The following is a 22103-nucleotide window of genomic DNA, read 5'->3' as shown; positions in this document are numbered from 1 at the left end:
CAATTATTGCAGACTTGTCAAACAGCGTCCATGTTTGTTTGCTTGGACAGAGGTTACGGGTCAGAGATTCCCAACCATGTACAACAAAGTATCACATACACACATGACTTTATTCAACAAAGATAGAGCAACACCAAATGTGTCCATACAGATATTGCACACTGTCAAATACAGTGAGTCATTTTCATCATTTGTAAAAAAAAAAATGAATTAAATGCTAAGGTCTTGACATAACAACTTTGTTTACTGACATAATAATTATATGAAAATCACCGACAAGTTAATTTTAGCTGAAGAAAAATCTGACTTGATTCCTAGGTGGAATTAAAATAAAAACCCTGAGAATATACTATACGAATAAATATATAGCTTATTATTATTATTAGTATTCATGTAAAAACATTTGTCATTAGGTTATATATGAGGCACTTAGTTGTATCCCCTTTTTGTCAGCTTTAACTGTATAAAAGGTAAAGCCCTGAGTGAGGCAGCTTCATGTCCTGAGGCGTTTGGTGCGTTGAGGAACTCCTTGAGTGCTCACCCCGTTGTGAGCCAACTCACTGTGACACTGGTGTCCGTGTTCATCGGTCGCCAGCTTGAGATAAAACCACGAAGACATGAATTGGTATCAATGAGGTTGGAAGGATCAAGAAAATGTAGATTGTCTTCTATCTGCAAGTGATATTATTTCATTTGGGTTTATTGAGCATGCTCGGGAGGGGATACAATATATAAGACGCACTTACCTTTCTTTTAATGCTTTCGTTCTCCACGTTGGATGTGTTGTGCAACTTCATGCCCAGTGCTTCTTCCAGCTCTGGAAACACAGACACACGTTTGAGAGCTTGTTCACACACAACATGATCTTTCTAAATAATGCAGGGGTCAGAGAGACGACACCACAGAGGAGTCAGTGACATACCGGTGAGGATTTGGTCGATTTTCTCCACCACCATGTCAGCGTCCTGCGCGCTGAAGCACATGGGGGGCTTGAATTTGAGCACGTTGCGATGAGGTCCGTCGGCACTGAGCAGGATGTACTGTTCCTTCAGCCTGGGGGGGGAAATATGAATTATTCTTCACTCTGTATCCATTTAAACTAAGCAGACTTTCTGACTAGTCATAGCAGGAAAAGCGTGCACAGAATGCAGTTGTATTATCTCTCAATAAATTGATAAGCATGAGATACGAGTTCTTCAAAATGTACCTAAGCAGTCACAACTTATGGTGGAACTTTGTGTTTGGGATATGGTCTGTTTGTAAGTTAAACATAATGCAGAGACGGGTTGATTAATAAGCTAGTTATACTGCATTAAACTCTACATTGCAACTCATTTTATTATGTTTGACTATTCATGCAGCTTAATTAAAGACCCCATTGTCTTTATTTGTTGTTATCCATTGTTTTCAGGGTTCCTAAAGCTTATATTTAAAACTATATAAGACTATTTGAATGACCAAATGTATGCCATCTAGGTCAGCCTGTGGTTAATGTGAGCATTACTTATTCTTCTTTATTATTTAAAAAACGTCTGAAATATATATTTAAGAAATTCTAAAACCAATTATGGCATTATTTTAAGATTGATGGATTCAAAACCCTTTAATATGGTTTTGAGATATTGTATTAGTTACATACTTTATATTTTTATTAGAATTTCTCTTTGTATTATTTTATTTTAGAATGTGACCAAATTTCCCATCCAGGGATCATCATAATATGTTTCCTTCTGGCTGACACTATCTGAGTTCTCACGCTTACCTGTAAATGACCTCCTGGGCCTCGGCTGTAGCCGGCGTGAGCTTCAGCCGGTCCTTCACAAGCTCCATCCCCGAGAAGAGGCCACGCCCCCTGCAGGACGGGAAACACTGGTTAACTCCTGGCCTCTGACCTCTCCATTTTTAAAGATCTTCTTAAACAGAAAGCCATTCGACCTGTTTTTCTCCCTCCACATGTTCTGGACCAGGGTTCAAATGCATTATAATTTATAATCTACAGATTTTTGTCTTATTTTACATTAATGACGGGGAAAGTCTGTTAAAACACGATGGCACTCCACGGTAAATATTTCACAGAATAACAACAATGTATCGCTGCACCTTTGAAGATCCTCAGAGAACAGATGAGTACATTTAATATAAGATTGACACAGAAAATCATGATGTTATATTTTTTCTTAACATGTTATATCTTTAAAAATGTCCTGATTATTTTTCGAGGATTATTATTTCATCATTCGGTCTATAAAACTTCAGAAAACTGGGAAAAATGTCCATCCCAGTTTTTCAAATGAGGTCTTCAAAAGTCTGGTTTTGTCAGTCATAAACCCAAAGAGATTCACTTCATAGTAATATATAAACAGAGAAAAACAAGAAACCTCCATATTTAAGAACCCAAAATCAGCGGTTTCTGACATTTTTGCATGATAAATTACTTTAAAGCTTGACTTAAATTGTTATCATTATCATGTTGTAAATGAAAACGTGATAATGATAAAAATGAATGTTATTCGGATCAGGCAATTCCAAGATGTGTTATTGGCGAGTCACTGAATTAAATGTTGGTGCAGGGATTATAGTAATGAGACATAATGAGTCAGTGTCCTGACTCCTGAGTCAGATATCATCAGAGCTAATGTGCTGTGTTAGCGTTAGCGTACCTGATGTCTCCCACCAGTGGATGTTTCTCCTTCTGCTTCTCCAGCAGACGGGTCAGGTGTCGGCCCACTCGCAGGGCGTTCCCCTGCAGATCCTCTTTCTCTATCACGTCCAGGACCGCCATGCCGATGGCACACGACACGGGGTTACCGCCAAACTGAGAAATGCAAAACCCAGAGACACAGAGGATATTTTACACAGAGGTTACATTCAACATAACTTTAATCAGCTGCTGTCTGTATACTGAGGACAGGACCAGAGGACAATGTGATGCATTAAATACAAATATATAACTGACTTATAGTCTCACAGATATAGCATTGTGTTTTTGTTTATGTTTAACACATCAAACTCAACTTTTTTTAGTATACATAAAAGATAGGGACTGTCATTGTTTTTGTTCATTTGTATAGTATGTGACTGAATACATTGATACTGACACATATTGTTCTGTTAATGTCTAAACTCTTCTCCTTTCACAGGAAGTAACTGTAATGTGAGGCCTTCAATTAAAAGAAAAAAACTGTCTGGGACAGAATGTATTTTCCCATAATGTGGAAAACAGATGTGTGCATGTCAAGGATAACTCGGGCTCATTCCTGTCTTTTCTCAGTATATATATCACATTAAAAATATATTTTTAGGGTTTTAACTGAAAAAAAAAACACATTTAAAGACATCACATGGACATTTATTACTATGTTATGATATTTTATAGACCTAATGCATAAAAATGCATTTTTTATATTACTTTCTCAATTCTTTATTATTCTGCGTAATGCTCTTACTGTATTGAAGTAGTCCATCCCGGAGGACATGAAGGCCTCGGCCACCTCTCTGGTTGTGACCACGCAGGACATGGGGTGTCCGTTCCCGATCGGCTTCCCCATGGTGACAATGTCGGGCACAAAGTCCTCTCCCTGAAGCTGGAAGGCCCAGAAGTGGCTGCCGACACGCCCGAATCCCACCTGCACTTCATCGGCGATGAAAATGCCCCCGGCCTTTCGCACATGTCTGCAAAGGGGCATGAAGATCCACGAGTGTAGGCATTGACTCTCTTAAATTACTCTCACACACACGCATATGCAGCAACACACCGGACAGGTTTTTTTCCTCCAGGACTACCTTGGGTAAGTTCTATCACTCAAACATAAATCAACAATTCTGCTGCTAGAAAATGTGAGCCTGCTTTTGTTCATTGCTTCCAGCATATTCTGCAGCGTGCAAAGTGTGTTAAACATGTTCAGAATTCCTAAGCTTTGTGTTTGTGGGATGATTCTGAACATAGAAAAAAAAAAAAAAGAGCATGAACTCGTTACATACTCTGCCACTTGCTGGAAGTAGCCCGGGGGGGGAATGACCTGCCCGCCACAACTCTGCAGTGACTCAGCAATAAAAGCGGCAATCTGCACAAAAGAAAAAACATCAGGTCCAACAATCTAAAGCCAGAGTGATAAAGGGGGAGAAGAGGCGGAGCTCCGGTATCTTTGACCTGCAGACCTCACTCTTTCGTCACTGTGCAGTTTCAGTGCACAAACAAGAGAGAGACATAGACATCATGTTACTGTAGGTCACTGCGGCGTAATACAAAATCCATTTGTGTTTTTTTAAAGTCTGTGGGTTTCACACTGTAATAAAAAGTTATTGTACTCCTTTTGTTGTTGTTGGGTTTTTCCTCCTGGAGATGCATATCTGGACAAACATCCTTTAGAAACTGCTAAAGCCATTCTGCATTATCCCGTCCCTCTGGCCTCTGGAAGCCGGGCTGAGTCGAGCTTTTTCAATTTAGGATTAAGGACCAACAAGCTGGGACAATAAGAGTTTCCTACATGCTCTCATGAACTTGGATTTGACCCTAAGAATTGGGAGATAAGGTGAAAGAGGAGAAGAACAAAAAAGGTGGAAAATCTAATGAGTATGTTTGAATCAAAAGTAAATCCTAACTCTTAGATCAAAGCTCAACTTAACTTGTTTGATGTTGCTTTGATTTAAGTCCTCCTAAAAAAAACTATTTGATATATTACAGGACTTTATACTATCACAGTCTTCATTTTATGTATCTCCTCCATACACATATCATTTTCATAACATTGCAAAATACTTTTTTGTTATTCAGGGCCATTTCCTTGAACAAAAGAGTACAATTATAGCAATAAAGCAGTTCAGTTGAAAACAGTTCTCAGGTTGTTGTTCCAACTAACTTCTTGTAACACACACTGTACCTTGCCTCCTTTCTCATGCACGCCGTGAATAATATCTTTGACTTCGTCTGCGTATGCGGTGGCAGGGTCCGGGTGGTCCGCCCTGTATTTGCCTCTGTACACATCTGGGCTGGGAGCCTGTGAAAAATAGCATGAACATGTCAATACTCATGATAGATTTGCTTAAAATGTATTAGAGTAAACATAAATGAATATAAACAACTTTTTGGAGAACAGTGACGAGAAACAAACTTCTTTCTGTTACTTTTTCAAATGTTATATCACTTTTCATAGTCATAGATATACTAACATATATCAACATAGTTTCCTGTTAACAGACCCTTAAGTACATTAAGTTAAGAAAAACTAACAACCAAAACTGTAGACTATGAGGAAACTTTTATCATTGTACAGATGATTTTGTAGTAATATACTTTAAAACGTGAAATTGGGACGTTTCTTTTCATATAGTGTTTTTACTAAATTAGATGTAGGCCCATTTAGATTTGAATACTCCCATTGTAATCCAGCTAAAATAACGTCATTTGTCCTCTCCTAATAGTCTAGGGAAATGTAGTTTGTGGTGTACAGAATGTCTTCTCGCCGTTCTATTGCGCAGGTTTTAATATTTGTTCCACATATGTTGAAACATGTGGCTATACTCTATCCATCCGGGCTCGTGTTCATGTGAAGATTTATGTGAGCATAATGGGATAAACAGGCAAGAGCTGCCAAGTAAATCTCTGAGCACAAATATGGGAAACCGTGGGAAATGTTGATGAATGAAGGCATTTACCAGAGCTTGAGTCCTTCGTGTCAGTGATCATGAATAAAATATGCATGGTGGAGAAACAGACTGTCTTAGAACACCTTGTAACACTAGAGCTGCACATGTCGCATTATCAAACTACACCAAGGAACAGAGTGTACGACACAATGGAGTCAGGACTCTAGGTGTATATTAATAGCATATATTATATATTACGTTATACGTTGTGAAATATCAAAATATGACTCCTTCTGCTTTCTTTATACTCATAACACACTGCGTCAAGCTTAATTCAACACTAGTTTAAGACTCAGCAGTTAAAGTGGCCATTGAAATGTTGAAATCAAGACTTTCCTTGGAGTTGATCAATCAAACTCCCTAATAGCAAAACAGAATGTATTCTCACAAACATCACATGGTTACTTTAATAAAAAGAAATTGCGGGACTATACAATTCAAGTAAGGAGCTGGAAAAGTAGCAAAGGAATCCGGGCCATAGGGCTGACTATTTTTGGTGGCGTCAAGAACATTAAAATCCTGTTCAGCCTCAGTCTCTTCTCAGGTCGGGATCCTGTGACTGAACAGGTATTTAGGGGATTCCACTAAAAGTGTGTTTTCAGTGACTCACTTCCAAAGGTAACATCTTGCACCACTGAATTTGCGGAAAACAATACTTCTGTCTCTTCTTTTCTGTATCCCAGTAAATACTCAGTAGTCTGCTAAAGCCCAGGAGTGTTTGAGAGTGATTTGGTTTTAACAGTGTGCAGGCAGGCAGGGAAAGCACTCACCACATGGACAGATTGATTGAGCTCAGTGTCTGACGCGTGGTGGAACTTGTACGGACTGATGTCGATGAGCGACGAGACGTGGCCGTGATACGCGCTGTAAACAAAGCACACACATTCGGTTTTACCTAGTCATGAATAAAACGCTGAATAAAAAGACTTCCACCACTCATTATCTCCTCCAGACTTTTCACTTTGCTCTTCTGGCATTGCGCCAGGAGTTCTTGAACGATGAGACACTTACTTATCCAGCGTGATGATATCTTTGTGGCCCGTGTACTGCCATGCGAGTCGCAGGGCCAGGTCGTTGGCTTCCGAGCTGCAGTTCACAGAAGCAAGGGTTACTAAGAGTTACTCAGTCACCACAAAACACACAGCCGCAGCCACACATGTCACCAGCACGTCATTCACAGGTTGTTGTTTCACTTCTCATTATTATGTCATATGAGATGACACCTACTTATTAACGTTTGAAGTCTAACTTTGAAGATCCACTCTGAAACATGTTGCTCTTTGCTTTGTTCCATACAGAAGATTTTGATTTCATTAACATCACATAATTGTTTTTCTTTCATTCAGTGTTTTTGCCTAAAGCTGCTACTTGATCAGTAAAATAATAATCATCTCATTGTCCTAGCTGTGATTTATTTTATTAGTACATTTAATTTACATTGCAAAATCACCCTCAAGCACATTGGCAAACCTATAACAGGTTGTATGTAGAAATTGCAAAACAACAGATTACAAAAGCAATAGTTTTGCCTAAGTGAGAGGATAAAAAAAAAATGTTTGCATTAAATATGACAGGCAATGATTCTGCTTGTTGATCAACTTATTATTATTCAGCTCTTGTCTTCAGTGTGCACTTCAGAACTGCTGCACGGTCGTTTAGTCCTTTTATAACTTCCCTCGTCACACCCTTTTCCCTGTGACTGATACATACTCCCTTGGCATTGAGTGTATAATGATCATTATCTACAACATTCTTACCATTGACCGGATAATTCCTGTTCACACAGCAGAACTGCATTGAGTGTAAATGAGTAACCACGCCAGACTATTCAGGTTAATGAGGGGTGTTAGCAAAAATGTTATTTGTATTTCCCTCTTTATTTACCGTAGAGGCATACAAGCAAAACTATTTGTCTTAATATAATTCATGGTGACACATGCTACATTAGTATTTAAATAGAAAATTATCATTTTGTGTATGAATAAATGATAATCTGTAAATCAATTAACCAAAATGACATCCTTTTTTACCTGAACAGTGCCTTACCAACACCCACAAATAGAAAGGGGTTTGCTTCTTGAGTGTGAGCGTGCACACATACCCAGAGTTGACGAAGTAGCACACAGACAGTTTGTCGGGCAGCGTGTCCTGCAGCCTCTGGGCGTACAGGACCAGGTTGTCGTGCAAAAATCGTGAGTTGGTGTTGAGTAGTTCCATCTGTTGAGCTCCTGCCTTCACCACATCCGGGTGGCAGTGGCCCACTGAGAGATGGAAGAAATGATGCACAGAGAATTCAAATCAATCCAGTATAGAAATACGCTTTTCTCATTAAAACCTGCAACTGTAATTTGAGGTCAAAACACACCACGACAACTGGCACATAATTGGAGGCTATATGCTGAAATTAAAGAGTGGGAATTCAAGTGGGAGGCCAGGAGACATGAAGATATTTATGTCTCTGCATGCAAGTTAGATCATAGCGCCTTTGTGGAACAGTCTAGTTGGTCAAGTCATTAAAGTAAATGAAATACTTTAAGCTTTGATTGCAAAATCTAATATCCTCTCTGTCCACAATATCTTCTTTTGTTCTGCAACTTTCCTTGGAAAATATGACACATAGGTGTTGTAAAAATAGATCTGAAATGTTTGTGTGTTTGCCAGTGTGTGTTTACCGTGAGCCACGTTGTTGATGCAGTCCAAGTACTGCTGTCCTTTTTCATCGTACATGTACTGGCCTTTGGCTCGAATGATTTTGATGGGGTCATGGCTGAAGAAAATCTTACAGGACGGCCTGCAGAGGAGCTGGTATTAATATTTCATACTTGTAAAGAGTACCTTTCACACCCCTGGGTTGAGCTTGTTTTCATTTACCTCAACAATATAATCTATAACATGCTCACAACTCCAAAATGTGTTTTGCTGATAAACAAAAATGTTTCTTCTCTTATGTCTATTCTTCCATTCACATACATTCAAAAAAGCCTTACAATGTTCTACAGTTTGATATTCTCTAACACACACACGAAAAAAAGCCGATGCAAACATATGTGAAGAAACAATTGTGAAAAGCTACATTGCAGTTCGAAAATGCACCAACAATTCCTGCAACGCCTTTTAGGGTTAGGAACACACTTTAATAACTTCCCGTAAAACGTAGTTAAACTTAATAACTTATAACCTAAACTTCATAGAGTAGCCTAATATAACCGCAGGAAGTTTTCTATCTTACCCGATATGCTTCTTCCTCAGGTCGAGCGTTTTCTTCTTCTCCAGTCGCTCTGCACACATCCTGATGTTTCCTGATGTTTCCAGCTCTGTGCTCCCTCCGTCCTTGCGGGGTTCAGATCATAGACTGTATCTATAAAGGTTCAGATACAGCTACTCGGGCAGGAGTAAATCGGCTGTACGCACACACGTGAACACGCAAACCTCAATGTACACGCGCGCGTACAAAAGTGCAAGCTGCAGCACGTGAAGCTCTCGTGATGCCACCTAGCCGGATTGAGCTGCTAAAAACGTGCAGGTGCGTCGAGGGGAGTGACGTCACACTGGCAGGTACACACTGGTTAGTGCAGGCTGTACACTGATACACCTGTACATTTGTAAATCACAATTTAATATGACCTAATCCTTCACAAACGTTTTTTGGTTCAAATAAATAAATCAACCCTTATGACAAAACATTTAAAAATATATTTAAAATAATTATTTAGATTTGTGTTCCCTTATTAGACTGGTATATACTTTTTGTTGATGGTAATGTTCATATAATAGGTAAAGATAAACATTTGTAAGTGTAAGTACCTACTTTTTATAGTTCAGATGTAAAAAGAAAAATATTGTACTTTTTACTTGATAACAAATGTTTGAAAGCGAAAATAAGATTACTTGATTGGAAAAAAAAAGCACTGTCGAGACTTACAAATAAAAAATATATAAAATAAGGACCATCTCAACCAGCTAAAAAAAAAAGGAAGCAGTGATAATAATCCAATAACACATTACATATAATAACATATGTACTTATATGTTAGCATATAGATTTTGCAATACTTGCTCACGTTTCATCTATACTGTGTAGGTTTAAAATGTGCTTTACACAGTTGGGTTTACATATTCAATAAAGGCACGTCTTTTGTTTGATGTATTTGATAGACTGTGTTTATTTGGCTCCAACAGTACAGTCATATGAAATGTCACCTTGAAATATAGCAGTGTATGAACACAATGGTCTTTAAAGACATTTCAATCAAACGGATACAAAATGAGACGACAGAACATAAACTGAAAATATTACCACAACCAAAGAAAATGCAGTTTTAACTCAAAGCCACAACATGGATTTTGCCTAAATACCATTAAACATTTTTACTCCTGCACTGAGACTGCATTTTATTTCTGGAGAGTATGTGGTATTACAGTAAGGCTATGGTGTATTCGAGGGTGTAGATCCGTTAGGGTTCCTGACAAGAGTCTTTTTCAATACACCGGCACTTTAAATCCGATGACTTGTATGGAAATACATGTTTGAAATATTTTGGGTCTTCTGCAAATAGCATAATAAACTAAATTTGAATATATAACAAAAAAAACACAACAATCAATCAATCAAACAAAAACAAAACTGAAAAAAAATCAATTATAAAATTAGCTGCACATGCTAAACATACAGCAACTTGTGAAGTGAAATACTGTAAAAGATGGAAATTAAAACGCATGAAAAAAACCTAAATATAAAGTCATGGAAATAACATTTAGAAATATGGGAGACAGCTTTTTGAGGATGCATTGAAACCAATCAAATGTAATGAAAGGTCCATGTTTCATTTGTTTCTTCATCCTCTGGTAAATAAACATTTTCTTCCAGGTAGTGGTATACAGGGTAGCATGACTGCACAAATGGAGCTTTTGAAACCACAGCGAGGTGATGTTTCAGCTGCATTTGACGCTACGCACATTAACCAAAGTATAAATTGCACTTCTTGTCAATTGAGCACACATTTAACAGTACATTAATAATCGACTATACATATATCAAACTACATTCAATGCAAAGAGAGAGATAGAGAGAAAAGAAGCGTGAGAAAAGCTGTGATATTTTACTTCATCAGGTGCATTTCGTTGTCACGTTTTGACACAAAATAAAAGCAGATTGTAAGGCCGTATAGCTGAAGTAGAACAGTGAATACACGCTGCTCTGTTTTTTGTAATGACCACCTTCCTTCACACTATCCGTTACGATTCAAAATTCATAATATCAAGAGAACCGCAGCGGATATGAAAAGCCAAAACAACTGAAAGGAATGCTGTTAAGAACCAAAAATGCCTTCACTTAAGAAATTATAGAAAAATAAATAATGTACCACTTAAAATATTGAGACAAATACACAAACATATGCATAAAAACATAATACATAAAAACCCCAACAACAATAAAGAAAGCTGTTGTGTACCGCTGATAGAGCAGCACCATCATAATCTATACAGGTGAGATGAACTGTACAATCAAACGGAAACCATACGGGAATAAACCTTCTCCAATCCACCTGTGGCTGGTGCTACATCACAACAAAAATGTTGGTGTTTCACATGCATATTTCTCATGTTGCAGAAAGAATGTCACCTTGCATAGCACCTACTATGTCAGAAGGCAATTTGAATATAAGAAATGTGAAAAAGATGGGTAAAATATGCTGAAAAATAAACACAAATACTGCTCCATCTGATATGGAATGTGACATAACTGGCCACCGGGTACACTGTGGTGTGTTAATGGACCAATTCACTTAGCTTTTCTTTCACTGTTTTCCATTTGTTTAAGACAATACATGAGGTGTAAAAGAGTGTTCTGCTCAATATGTGAAAACCAGCTACTGTTGCTTTATGGTTCTGATACACTTCCTCAAATCAAAGCTTATTATATATAAGAAATCCATCAGAAAGAAATTGTGTGCATGCAGTGAATCAACAACACTGTACAGCTAACAGCCCAAAAGTCCAGAATGAACAGCAGATGTGTTACAATGCTGGATGTAACCTGTAAAAACAATACATAATGAAAAACAGTGCGCAACGTGTGACTTTTTTTTCGATACTCCAACCAAACAAAGCTCCTGAAATAAACACCATTCCAATAAGTCAAAATAAAATATAACGTTTCTGATAAAGGAATGAATAAAAGCTTGAGGCACCAAAGGCTATCATACACAACAAATACAATGTTTAAAAGAATGAGAGCAACAACGAAAACAAGAAAAAAAGATGATTGCATTGTGTTAACGCTCTCAGTAGACGTCGGAGCGCTCCTGGTGATCTCTCTGCAGATCAATGAGACACTCTCCTGCAGAATCCCCAATCCTAGGGTAGGGTGGGGGTGGGGGGCAGTCCTGTCCAAACTCAAACCCATGAGCCTGATTTGTGTAGCTGACAGTTCCCCCTCCCTCTTGTCCGGAGACGAGGCACCACACTGATGCTGAGCCACATGAGTGCAGTGTAGTGATAAAACCTGCGGATATCATACCCTCTGCAGGCATCACCTCAATAAAGCAACAATAACCAACAGCTTTACTTTCGGGGGGGTGGGGGGGTTCAGGCTACCAGCCATGGCGTGACTCCCTTTGGGGGGAAGATTAAAGGAAAGCAGAAATTACCAAATCAGAGCTCTTGGGGGTGGGGGGGGGGGGGGTTGTGATTTATGTTAGTGTTTTTCTTTTTCTGCAGAAGCCGACCACAAAACAGTGACATGTATGTACAATACATATAAATATAGTTTGCATGCGTTTGCAGGGGCAGGGGTGCAATGTTCTGTTTGGCACAGTTTTTCTTCTTTTTTTTAGTCTTTTAGAAAATGTTGCTGCATGAATGGGCGGTGTTGAGACCAAAACAACACAAAACATGTAGCGTTTGGTGTTAGAGAGCCAGTCCAGATCCTCCTCCTCTTCCTCTTCCTCCTTCCACGCCACCGTGAGTGTGCGGCGCTGCAGTCTGAGCCATGCAAAGACCACAGAGACAAGTTCTGCCGCCAGCCGAGGATCTGAACTCCACCACGATGTGGATGTGAGAGCGGACACACACGGTTGTTTTTCCACACGGTGATGTGAGTAGAAGCAGCTTAGGGCGGGTAACTCAGGACGTATCATTGTACACATAGACTTCTTTTTTCTTTTAGACATTTTCCATTAAAAAAACTATAAATACCATAAAAGAAGCATTATTTACAAACTCCATGCGTTTCGGGTTAGAGTGATCACTGCAAGAAAAACACAGGGGAGAGAAGGACGTGAAGATGTTGCCAGTGGTTCATCACTCAAATGTACACAGTGAGGTGTTCTTCACACGACAGAGAAACGTTGTTATGGCTTATTTAACAGGAAACCCATGCAAATGTAGAGAAGCAGAAACACACATTAATAAAATGAACTGATAGAGTGATCAAAATATTAGGAGCATTTTTTTATCTGAATTAAACCTGAAATATATATTAAATCAGTCCAAAACTTTGATTTGATTAACCTTTCTGTCCCATCCCAGAAATAAAGATGCAAATAGTCATTTGTGTGTAGTTGTGTGTTTTCACTGTGGGAAAAATATTGTTAATAATAATAATTTTGAGTGTTTTTCTCCGTTAATATGTCTTCTTTCAGAGTAGTGTAAATAAAACGATCTTCGTCTATTTGTGTCTGTCGATTCATTAATTCAAAATTCATTAAAAGCCCGTTAGATAATGCCTTATTTGCATATTTTTTATTTCAGAAAACTTGTTATAGAAAACAAATATTCTCTTAATGTAAGGAATCATGGTGATATATGAAGAAATGAAGACACCACTGCAGCATTATCAGTTTCTCTGGTTTTACTATTTATGGCACGTGTTTGAGTAAAATAAAATTATTTTTTATGTAGACGTTGATATTTAGAAAATTCACTACTTTGAGATGTCCTTACATTTTGTTCACTCTGTATCTGTGTAGTTGAGCTACTGAAGTGTGTCACATCACTCAAATATAAATATACTCATCTCACCTTCTGCCAGCATCCAGGCATTGGTAATCCATCTGGGCCCTGATGAGAGAAAAGAAGCGGGGAAGCAAAAGGAAAAACATGAGCACTGAAACAGGTTTGGGTTTAACAGATGAATAAACATTAACACGCAAAAAGCACACATCGGAGAGAGTAAAGACATAAAAGCTACTTATAAAAAAACACATTCGGCCACATCGATTCAAATCAAACCACAGGCAAATGACCTAATGATAATGCTGATGTTATGCTCTTTAACTATTCATTTCTCACATGCTGGTTATTTGTATTCCTGGATACTGAAGGAGAAAATGTGATTCTGCTGATCAAGTGTTTGTATCATAATGTTAAAATATTGAATGTGAAGCTCTTTTAATGTTTATTTGATTAACTTTTCTTTTTAATGACTGATTTTAAATGCCATTAACTTAATGTCTTTCATTTTTTGTAAAGCACTTTGAATTGCCTTGTGTTGAAAAGTGCTATATAAATAAACTTGCCTTGCCTTGCCTATGGTGTCTAGTGTAAAGGATGACGTGTCAGAAGGCAAACTGCATAAACGTTCTCTGATCATTGTACCTGTTGCGAAAGTAAGTTCTTCAAAATGTTTGTGTAACAGGAAATTAGGAATGAGGAACGGTTGTGAAGTAACCCTTTATAAACACTAAAGACTGTGTTTTAACTATGCATTAAGCCTGCATCTGGATGTGTCCTGATAAATGAGTGTTATGAAATATAACATGTATTCTCATTCATGCACATAATACACAGCGACATACAGCTCATGCACATGTCTCTGATTTGATTACAGTTACCCCACAGTTATAAAACAACAATAATAAGATGGATATGGGGACACTAACAAAATCAGAGTGTATCTGAAAATAAAGTCATTGCAGCTCATGTAGATGCATTTCATTCATTTTGATAAATGAAGTATACTATATCTAATTTCTTTGTAAGCACACACACACAATCAATTTAGCCTTTTAAAATGTGTTTAAAGCTTATAATTTAACGACTAACAATTCTACCCAGAGTGTAAAAAACGAGCATTGCATTACACAGCACTCTTTCAGAAGCAACCAAATAATAATTCTGGAGAAATATCCAGTTTTTTGTTTTTCCCTTGTCATCATGGTCTGGCCCAATTGGTACAAATAAAGGAAGAGGTGAAGGGGAGTTAAAAGAGTGGAGGGGGGAGGGGGGGGGGGGGGGGGGTCTGTGTTAGCATCAGGTTGCAAAAGAACTCCATGGAGGAATCAGCAGTGGGGAAAAAAGGATTTAGGAAGAATTTGTTTACAGTTTGAATAAGAGCAAAGGAAGGATTCAGTTAGAGGGATAGATTCAATTATCCATGTTTTTATTTTGTACATTTCACTTGTAAATGTGTATTATCTAAAAGAGGCTGCTTGCTGTCAGAGAGTTAGTGACGTATATCTTGGTGCATGTTGTTTTTCTCAAAATGGAAAATGTATTTGTGATAACAAATAAAGTGCCTTTCAAGCTCTCAAAGTCATGCATGGTTTTGATTGGGTGAGGACTGAAGGTGAGAGGCATGCATGGGTGAGAGGTGGAGGAAGAAGAGAGATACTGTACCAATTGGCATGGGGCATCCAGCCCGTCCAGACCTGGCTGCCCTGGTTCCCCCTTTTCACCCTTAAATCCCCGGAAACCCTGTTTTGCAAAGACGACCTAGGAGTGTTACTGGGAGAGAGGTGGACGACCTTTAACCCCCCCCCCCCGCATCCGTCCTCTACCATGGACACAAGAAGGGGGGTGGGATGGGAGGGAGGAGCGGCCCTGTGAGCTTGCTGATACCACAAACCAGTTATATGCTTTCTTAGGCATTTCATTTTAGGATTCAGAGGAGTAATGCGTCTTTGATCTTCATTCAAAATATCTCATCCATATTATTTCATTTTGAGAGTAGCTGGTATCTGTTTAGCCACAGGATGCCCCCCCCCCCTGTTTGGGACGGCTGCTCTACGACCTGCAGCTCACAGTGGGGACATACCAATGGGCAGGGTGCATCTAATCCAGGGGCCCCCTGTTCTCCTTTCTCGCCCTTAGGCCCTTTTTTGCCCTTCTTTCCCTTCTCCCCCTGTGGATACAACGTTTTGGTCAAGTTAGCATAATTGTTTTCCATACATTTGGGAGAGATATTAGGAAGGGAGTGATTAAAAAAAGGGAGGCTACAGCTCACAGAGGAGGAAGACACATGGTCAGCGTTAGATAGGATGGGAGACCAGGGTACTCTAAAAACATTCCTTAGGACAGGAAGAGGAGGAGAAAAGGGGAACGTTACAATAGGAAGGAGTAAAGGGGCTGATCGCTTTAAGGGGTGTCAAGGGCACAAAGGATGAGAAAGAGTAGCAGGGAAGAAACCTCCAGAAGGACAGAATTAAATAAACTACACACTGAAAAATGTTAAAACTGTATCCCTTCATATTGAGGCAGAGTTAGTCTTCTTATGCATTCAGTACATGCACAAAATACATATAAACATTTCAGAATTACATTTCTTTGTACCAAACTTTAAAGGGAATATCACAGGCACTGTTATGGCTCTTATGAGAATAGATGCACCATTTTCAGTACAAAATAATACTTATTTTTTTCGGAAAATGTTTCTATACTTTGTTGCGTCTATGATTAAATTAGCTCATTATCAAAGTGCTATGACAGTGCCTGATTATTGTGTTTCACAGAGAACCGAAGGATCGTATCTGAGTTGGACAAGGTGAGGTAAAGAAAATATTAAGGTCAACAGACATGAGAACGCCCAATACAGATTGTGTTATTTTCAGGGATGGGATAGAGTTTCCCAGTGACATTAAGCATCTAATAATCACATTGTAAGTGTTATGGGAACAGACAGATTTAGCACTGCAAAGGGAAGGGTTATCAACAGGCTCAGGGTCTAATGGAAGGGACATGTTGAAGTATGTGCATGCATGGAAACAACAGACATACAACAAATGTGAATTTATAGAATCTGTTGTCAATGGACTTATGTAGGCAAACATGTCGAATCACGCCTACAAATGAGATTTGATTTTGAGAAATGAAATGACAAATCATTCAAAAGTGGAGAACACAACTTTGAGCGGACTGGATGGTATTTTATGAGAAATATGTTTGAAATTGTATGGAGTTGTTATCTTCAATGGTATAATGAGGGCCATTGTTGGTTTAATACAAAATAAATACAGAGCCAGGGAAAGGGCGTTCTATCCCCCCCCAAAAAAAACTGAATTTCTGAATATAAAGCTGTGGATTTCTGATAAAAACTTGGATATTCTCTGAGATTAAAGTGGCCTATTTTCTGAGATAATTAGTTGCAAGAAAATAATAACTTATCTCAGAGAATATTATCATTTATTTCCTGAAAGTTTACAAATGTAATCTTAGAAAATTCCCCAAAATGTGTTGCCATTTATACAATTTATGTAATCAAAATTGTTGTCAATAAGCTATTCTGTCCAGGAGGTCTTAATTATATACAGTATATATCTGTCAAAATTCAATTCAATTCATAAAGACGCATTTAAATATATATTTTAAAAGAAAATTCCTTTTGTGCACTCTATTTCTTCAAACGACCGTATACACTACCCTCTTGATTTCCTGTTACTGTCCATTGACATCAGTCCTCTGTTAGACGTTAAGGGGTTAACAAGCCATAACATCTTCTCTACATCTACCTTTTCTCCTCTTTCCCCAACGTCGCCTTTCTCTCCTATTAAGCCTTGCAACCCCTGCAAAAGTACAACTCCATTCAATTACTCTGGCTTTAATTGCAAGGACAAGAGAGAGTGCTGCTGTCCTGACAAAAGCTGAAAGCAACAAAGTAGGGGCTGAAAGAGGGTGAAAAACGAAACATATAGACATCAAAAGAAAGTGGAGGAATGTGAAACAAGCAAAAGTAAATAATGCAAAATATGAGGCTTTTAAAATCTCAAAGGGAAAACTGACATTCCCAATAATCAAATGCAACCACACATGCACATAACTATGAATAATACATTTTTAAACAAGGTCAACCTTCACTGATTGTGCGATTAGCATCAGGTGTGGAGCATTACATAAAATACACAAAGAAAACCAGTATCTGTGTGTACATAAAAATGTAATATGACAAATGCTGGGATATTTATAATCTGAATCTAATTACTGAATGCATGTACTAACTTTAACCACAGATCATATTCCAAGTTATTGTTGACTTTTGGTATATGTTTTTTTAGATTTACGGTCTTTTTACATAATGTGACTTAGAGGCTGTCACAGTATCAGATTTTTACTGCATGATTATCATTCAAAAATGAATTAAAATCTATAGAACAACATGTATATAGAATCCTTTGTCAATAATCTCATTATCACGCTACCTAATGTATTATTTTTATTTATTATATAATCCACACCTTGGACGAATCCAACAATTACTGATGGCGGAGGTCAATTCTTTTTTGACAATAAAAAAGCCTTTTTTTTTTTACTAAATGTAAATGTTTTGTGACCAAATACACACTATAACTCAGACCATTTGTCCCTGCGCCTTCAGAGAAAACTATAAAATAAAAAGGTTTTGGAGACTTACATCCAGGCCTGGTGTTCCAGCAGCTCCCTGCAAATAAACAACAACATTAAGTGAATTGTAATTATACAGTTGACTTCATCATATGCTGACATCTACATATCAAGTTTGCACAAATCCTACTTTAAGTAATAAAAGAGGCAAATTTAAACAGCAAAAGAACTTTGAGCAGCAATATACATCAAGATAGTGTGTCTTCAACATGATAAGGTGCTCATCAAACTCACAGGAAGTCCGTAAGGGCCCCTTGGTCCTGGATCGCCTGACGCTCCTCTCTCACCCTAATACAAATAAATCAGTGTTGCAATCACGTGAAACAGATAAAACATCTCATGAAATCAGTCAGATATAAGGTGAAAGTCAAATGTGGATCTTACGATGTCGCCCTTTGGCCCCGCCGGCCCCGCTGGCCCCACAGGCCCGTCCTGGCCCTGCAGAGAGTCGTGTTGTCATGGTGAGTTATGGCCATAGTATTTTTTTATTCATTTCCAAACAAATAGATGGAAAGCATGTTCTTTTGTACAATATTCCCAGCCCTACACCGGCACACAGAACGGCTGCTCGTACACGTGCATTGGCCACAGAGGGACATTTACAACACTGCTGACACAGTTAATGTATGAGTGTGTGTTAATGCTGAGTTAATGCAACACGGGACAAAACGACGAGAATACAACTCAGAGTGGCTTCATTTAACTCATGAGATAAGATGTGAACAACTACAAAAAAGTGTATAGATCCTCAGGTTGCACTTTAATTCACAGTACACTAATTAAACGTATCAAAAGTACACGAACACTTTACCCCAATTATACACCTCTGTAATTAGAAACTGTCATATTAGACCCAAAATGTACTATTCTTACACACTATTATATCAAATTGTACTCCCATTAGAAACCAAAAGGGAGATCTTATACACTGTTACAAGATATGAGTCTAAATGAAGCATATACTATTTGATTTCTTGACTCTGCTCTTGTAAATTGACATCTATTGTGTATTAGGAGTTGCTATTTGAGTGTAATTTAATGTAACATTGTCTAAATGTAGTATACGATGGGTCTAACATATCAGGTTTCTAATTACAGTGGTGTATGGCCTCTTAGGATATAAATGTGTTTATTAAATGTCTAAGAAAGTACATATTCATTCTAGTTTTGGTCTAATTTGACACAAAGTATGCTCTATAAGTCTCTTATTAGTGTACTGCAAAACATATAGTGCCTCTTAACTGCCTTCTTAGTCACAGTGAAATGGAATGATGGTGGTAACTCATCTGGGGAAAGGGGGGACTGTATGAAGGATGAGGGGGGGGGGGGAGACAGTAGACAGTTGGGAGGGGTGAAGCCTCTCTGTCACATGACACTCACCCTAATTCCGGGCTTGCCGTCCAAGCCGGATGCTCCCTGCGAGGTTATGGAGGTATGAGTGACATGAACAAGGCGGGATTAGTTACAGATGAACACTGTTATTAGGACAGGTCGATGGCAGGGTTCACAACAACTACATTACACACAGAAAACCACAGACAGAAAATGGAAAACGAGATATATAAAGACACACACTAACTCACACACACACACACACACACTCAAATGCACAATTAAAAAAAAATCAGACAGGGCTTAAATATAAATGAGCAGTGGCGGTTCTAGACCAATTTGACTGGGGGGGTCAGGCTGGGGCCAGTTATTTCATGAGAGGGGGACAATAAAAGAGGGTTAAAAAGACAAAAACAGTATAAATAATTGTTTAAAAAATAAAAAAAATACAGTAATTGGTATTTGTTTTAGTAAATGTAAGTTATAGTCCTTTGTTTCAGTAGTTTTTTTCATTTAGAGTATTTGTTTTAGTAACTTTAAGTGACAATTTAATTAAAAAACATAAACAGTAGTTTAATCTCCACTGTACATCCGGGTCTCTGATTTAATTTAGTTCCAATAAATCTTAATATTGTAACCTTTTTTATGGATGGGGGCCACAGGGGGGTCCCTGGTCAGTGTTACAGGGGCACTGGCCCCTGTTGGCCCCCACCCCCTAGAACCGCCCCAGGAAATGAGAGATTCCTACTGTATGGATGTTTGAGGAAATAAAAGGGCAGCGCTTTGTGGTTTCACATTTCCCATGATGCACGGCTTTACTTACGGGGAGACCCAGCGGCCCGCGGTCCCCTTTGTGTCCTGTTTCTCCTCGGATACCCTTCACACCGTGCAAACCAGATTCACCCTAAAAAAGACAGAGAGGGAACATGGGAAGCAGGCAGAAGTGTTATAATTTAAAACCTTGATGCAAGATTCTTTAGATTTTTGGGGATAAATGCACTTACTGGAGGTAAGTGACAGCTAAATACATGCTATGTCTAAAACAATTAATAAATAATGTATTCTAGACTCACTCCTTACCTGTGCTTCATCATGCTATCTATCTGACACAAATACTAATACGAATTTCAAGAAAAGCTGCAGAAAATGCTAAGACTCAAATAGAGAATATGCATCAGAATGTAGAATCTAATAAAAGTCATTTTTATGAGCATTCATATTATTCTAGAGCTAAATTCTACAATTATTTTAACTTTAACTACAGACACATATGTCAAAAAATATATAATAGAAAGGTATTACAATACATTTGATTCTATAAGGATTAATACAAGTGTCTGTTTTAATTACATTCATGATAATGTTATTTACCTTTGCTCCAGAGAAACCATGGGGACCCTGAAAACACAGAAAACATTGCAAAATATTATTCTGTGGCTTGACTCATAATCAACAAGATTTTATTTCTTATTTTAAAGAGCTAAACCAAGCTTTTTTTGGGTCTGTCTACCTGTAATTTATCCACATTTTCACTCACGAAATCTCAAGTGCACTACTGTGAAACATCCCACAGATATTGAAGGGTGCTCTGTTAAGTGTTTTATTTTTGTCCCCATACGAGCACACCTTGCTGTGGAATTACAGCCGACTATAATATGTACGTTGAAGTTTGGCCGTGTTTTGACATGAACTGGTTCTGTGCCATATTGTAACCAAAATAATGAAACACAACAACTCTAGAAACTGGTTGGGCTCGTTCACAGGGAGGAAGAAAGTAATCGTTTTGCGTGTTAAAGTTCACCTCATTACAATACATACTCTTATTTGATCATTAATACAAGTCCACCCTGCATAGCAGCACCTTACTCCATCTTGAACTGTGTAATCATATAACCAGTGTAATTATTCAACCATAATAACACTTAGGTAATTGTATATCTCTAACATAGCATTTTAATATTTACATATTTATTGTGATATATATATTGTAGTACAATGTGCAGACTTCATTTCCTATGTTAATAATATACATTTTTTTATTCTTTTTTTTTTATTTTTTATTATTGCACATTTTTACTTCATCTGTTGTATATTCATACAAATATGAACACTACTCTATCTTTTATATATATTATATGTTTTCATTCTAAACGGTCACAAACCTAATTTCCCCAGAAAAAATACAACATTCAGATTGTGATTCAGATGGCTAAAATATTTTTCTTTTAAAATTGTGATGAAAAACTCACCATGGGTCCCGGGGGTCCGTGGGGCCCTGATGGCCCTGGGGTGCCGATGATCTGCAAACAGTAACATAAAATCAATGAATTATGTTCTACAGTAACAGAACAATACCTGACTGTATGTCAGTTTGCAATGAACGGCTTATTTAATAAATGTCGAATAATATTTCATAAATGAGACTTACTGAAGAACCTTGAAGACCAGGCAGACCTGCGTCTCCCTTGTCTCCTCTCATCCCGTTCACACCCTGAGACAGAGGGCAGACG

The 22103-nt window shown here is 38.0% G+C and overlaps 2 protein-coding genes across 20 annotated transcripts in view; both read right to left on the bottom strand.

Annotated features, from left to right (window-relative positions):
* Positions 1 to 89: 89 nt before the first annotated feature.
* etnppl (ethanolamine-phosphate phospho-lyase) lies at positions 90 to 9081 on the bottom strand. Its single transcript, XM_079671967.1, has 13 exons — positions 8876 to 9081; positions 8319 to 8437; positions 7748 to 7907; positions 6658 to 6732; positions 6417 to 6510; positions 4881 to 4997; positions 3982 to 4064; positions 3447 to 3672; positions 2661 to 2815; positions 1763 to 1852; positions 923 to 1053; positions 747 to 817; positions 90 to 595 (listed from the first exon to the last, which is right to left on the bottom strand). Exons 1-13 carry the CDS (start codon positions 8932 to 8934, stop codon positions 494 to 496), a joined length of 1482 nt encoding a protein of 493 aa, XP_079528093.1. The 5' UTR covers positions 8935 to 9081; the 3' UTR covers positions 90 to 493.
* Positions 9082 to 9763: 682 nt separating this feature from the next.
* LOC307031803 (uncharacterized protein) overlaps positions 9764 to 22103 on the bottom strand; it is a 51874-nt gene continuing 39534 nt past the window's right edge. For 4 of the 19 annotated variants that reach the window (XR_013806080.1, XR_013806083.1, XR_013806084.1 and 1 more), the window contains 11 exons: positions 22022 to 22084; positions 21843 to 21893; positions 20965 to 20991; positions 20417 to 20497; positions 19642 to 19677; positions 18646 to 18699; positions 18496 to 18549; positions 18272 to 18298; positions 17373 to 17426; positions 13669 to 15342; positions 12314 to 12895 (listed from right to left, as the gene is read on the bottom strand). Coding sequence is in view for 11 of the 19 variants with exons in the window: in XM_079669225.1 (XP_079525351.1) it covers positions 15584 to 15769; positions 17373 to 17426; positions 18272 to 18298; positions 18496 to 18549; positions 18646 to 18699; positions 19642 to 19677; positions 20417 to 20497; positions 20965 to 20991; positions 21843 to 21893; positions 22022 to 22084 (633 nt within the window). In the remaining 8 variants the exon portion in view is untranslated. Of the gene's footprint in view, positions 12262 to 12313; positions 12896 to 13668; positions 15770 to 17372; positions 17427 to 18271; positions 18299 to 18495; positions 18550 to 18645; positions 18700 to 19641; positions 19678 to 20416; positions 20498 to 20964; positions 20992 to 21842; positions 21894 to 22021; positions 22085 to 22103 lie in introns of those variants that run through there. The other 15 variants (XM_079669215.1, XM_079669216.1, XR_013806079.1 and 12 more) reach the window with 15 other exon arrangements.

This window comes from Notothenia rossii (genome assembly GCF_949606895.1).
Source record: "Notothenia rossii genome assembly, chromosome: 3".
Taxonomy (NCBI): Eukaryota; Metazoa; Chordata; class Actinopteri; order Perciformes; family Nototheniidae; genus Notothenia; species Notothenia rossii.
Note: the sequence above shows the minus strand (reverse complement) of the source record. Positions and strands in the feature narration are given on the sequence as shown.

Excerpts from the sequence above, each read along its gene's own strand:
- etnppl (XM_079671967.1), bottom strand. The coding sequence starts at position 8,934 with ATGTGTGCAGAGCGACTGGAGAAGAAGAAAACGCTCGACCTGAGGAAG. Across the intron at positions 8,438-8,875 it reads CTGAGGAAGAAGCATATCGG|GCCGTCCTGTAAGATTTTCT; the intron begins GTAAGATAGAAA and ends GCTCCTCTGCAG. Across the intron at positions 4,998-6,416 it reads TCAATCAATCTGTCCATGTG|GCTCCCAGCCCAGATGTGTA; the intron begins GTGAGTGCTTTC and ends TATTTTTCACAG.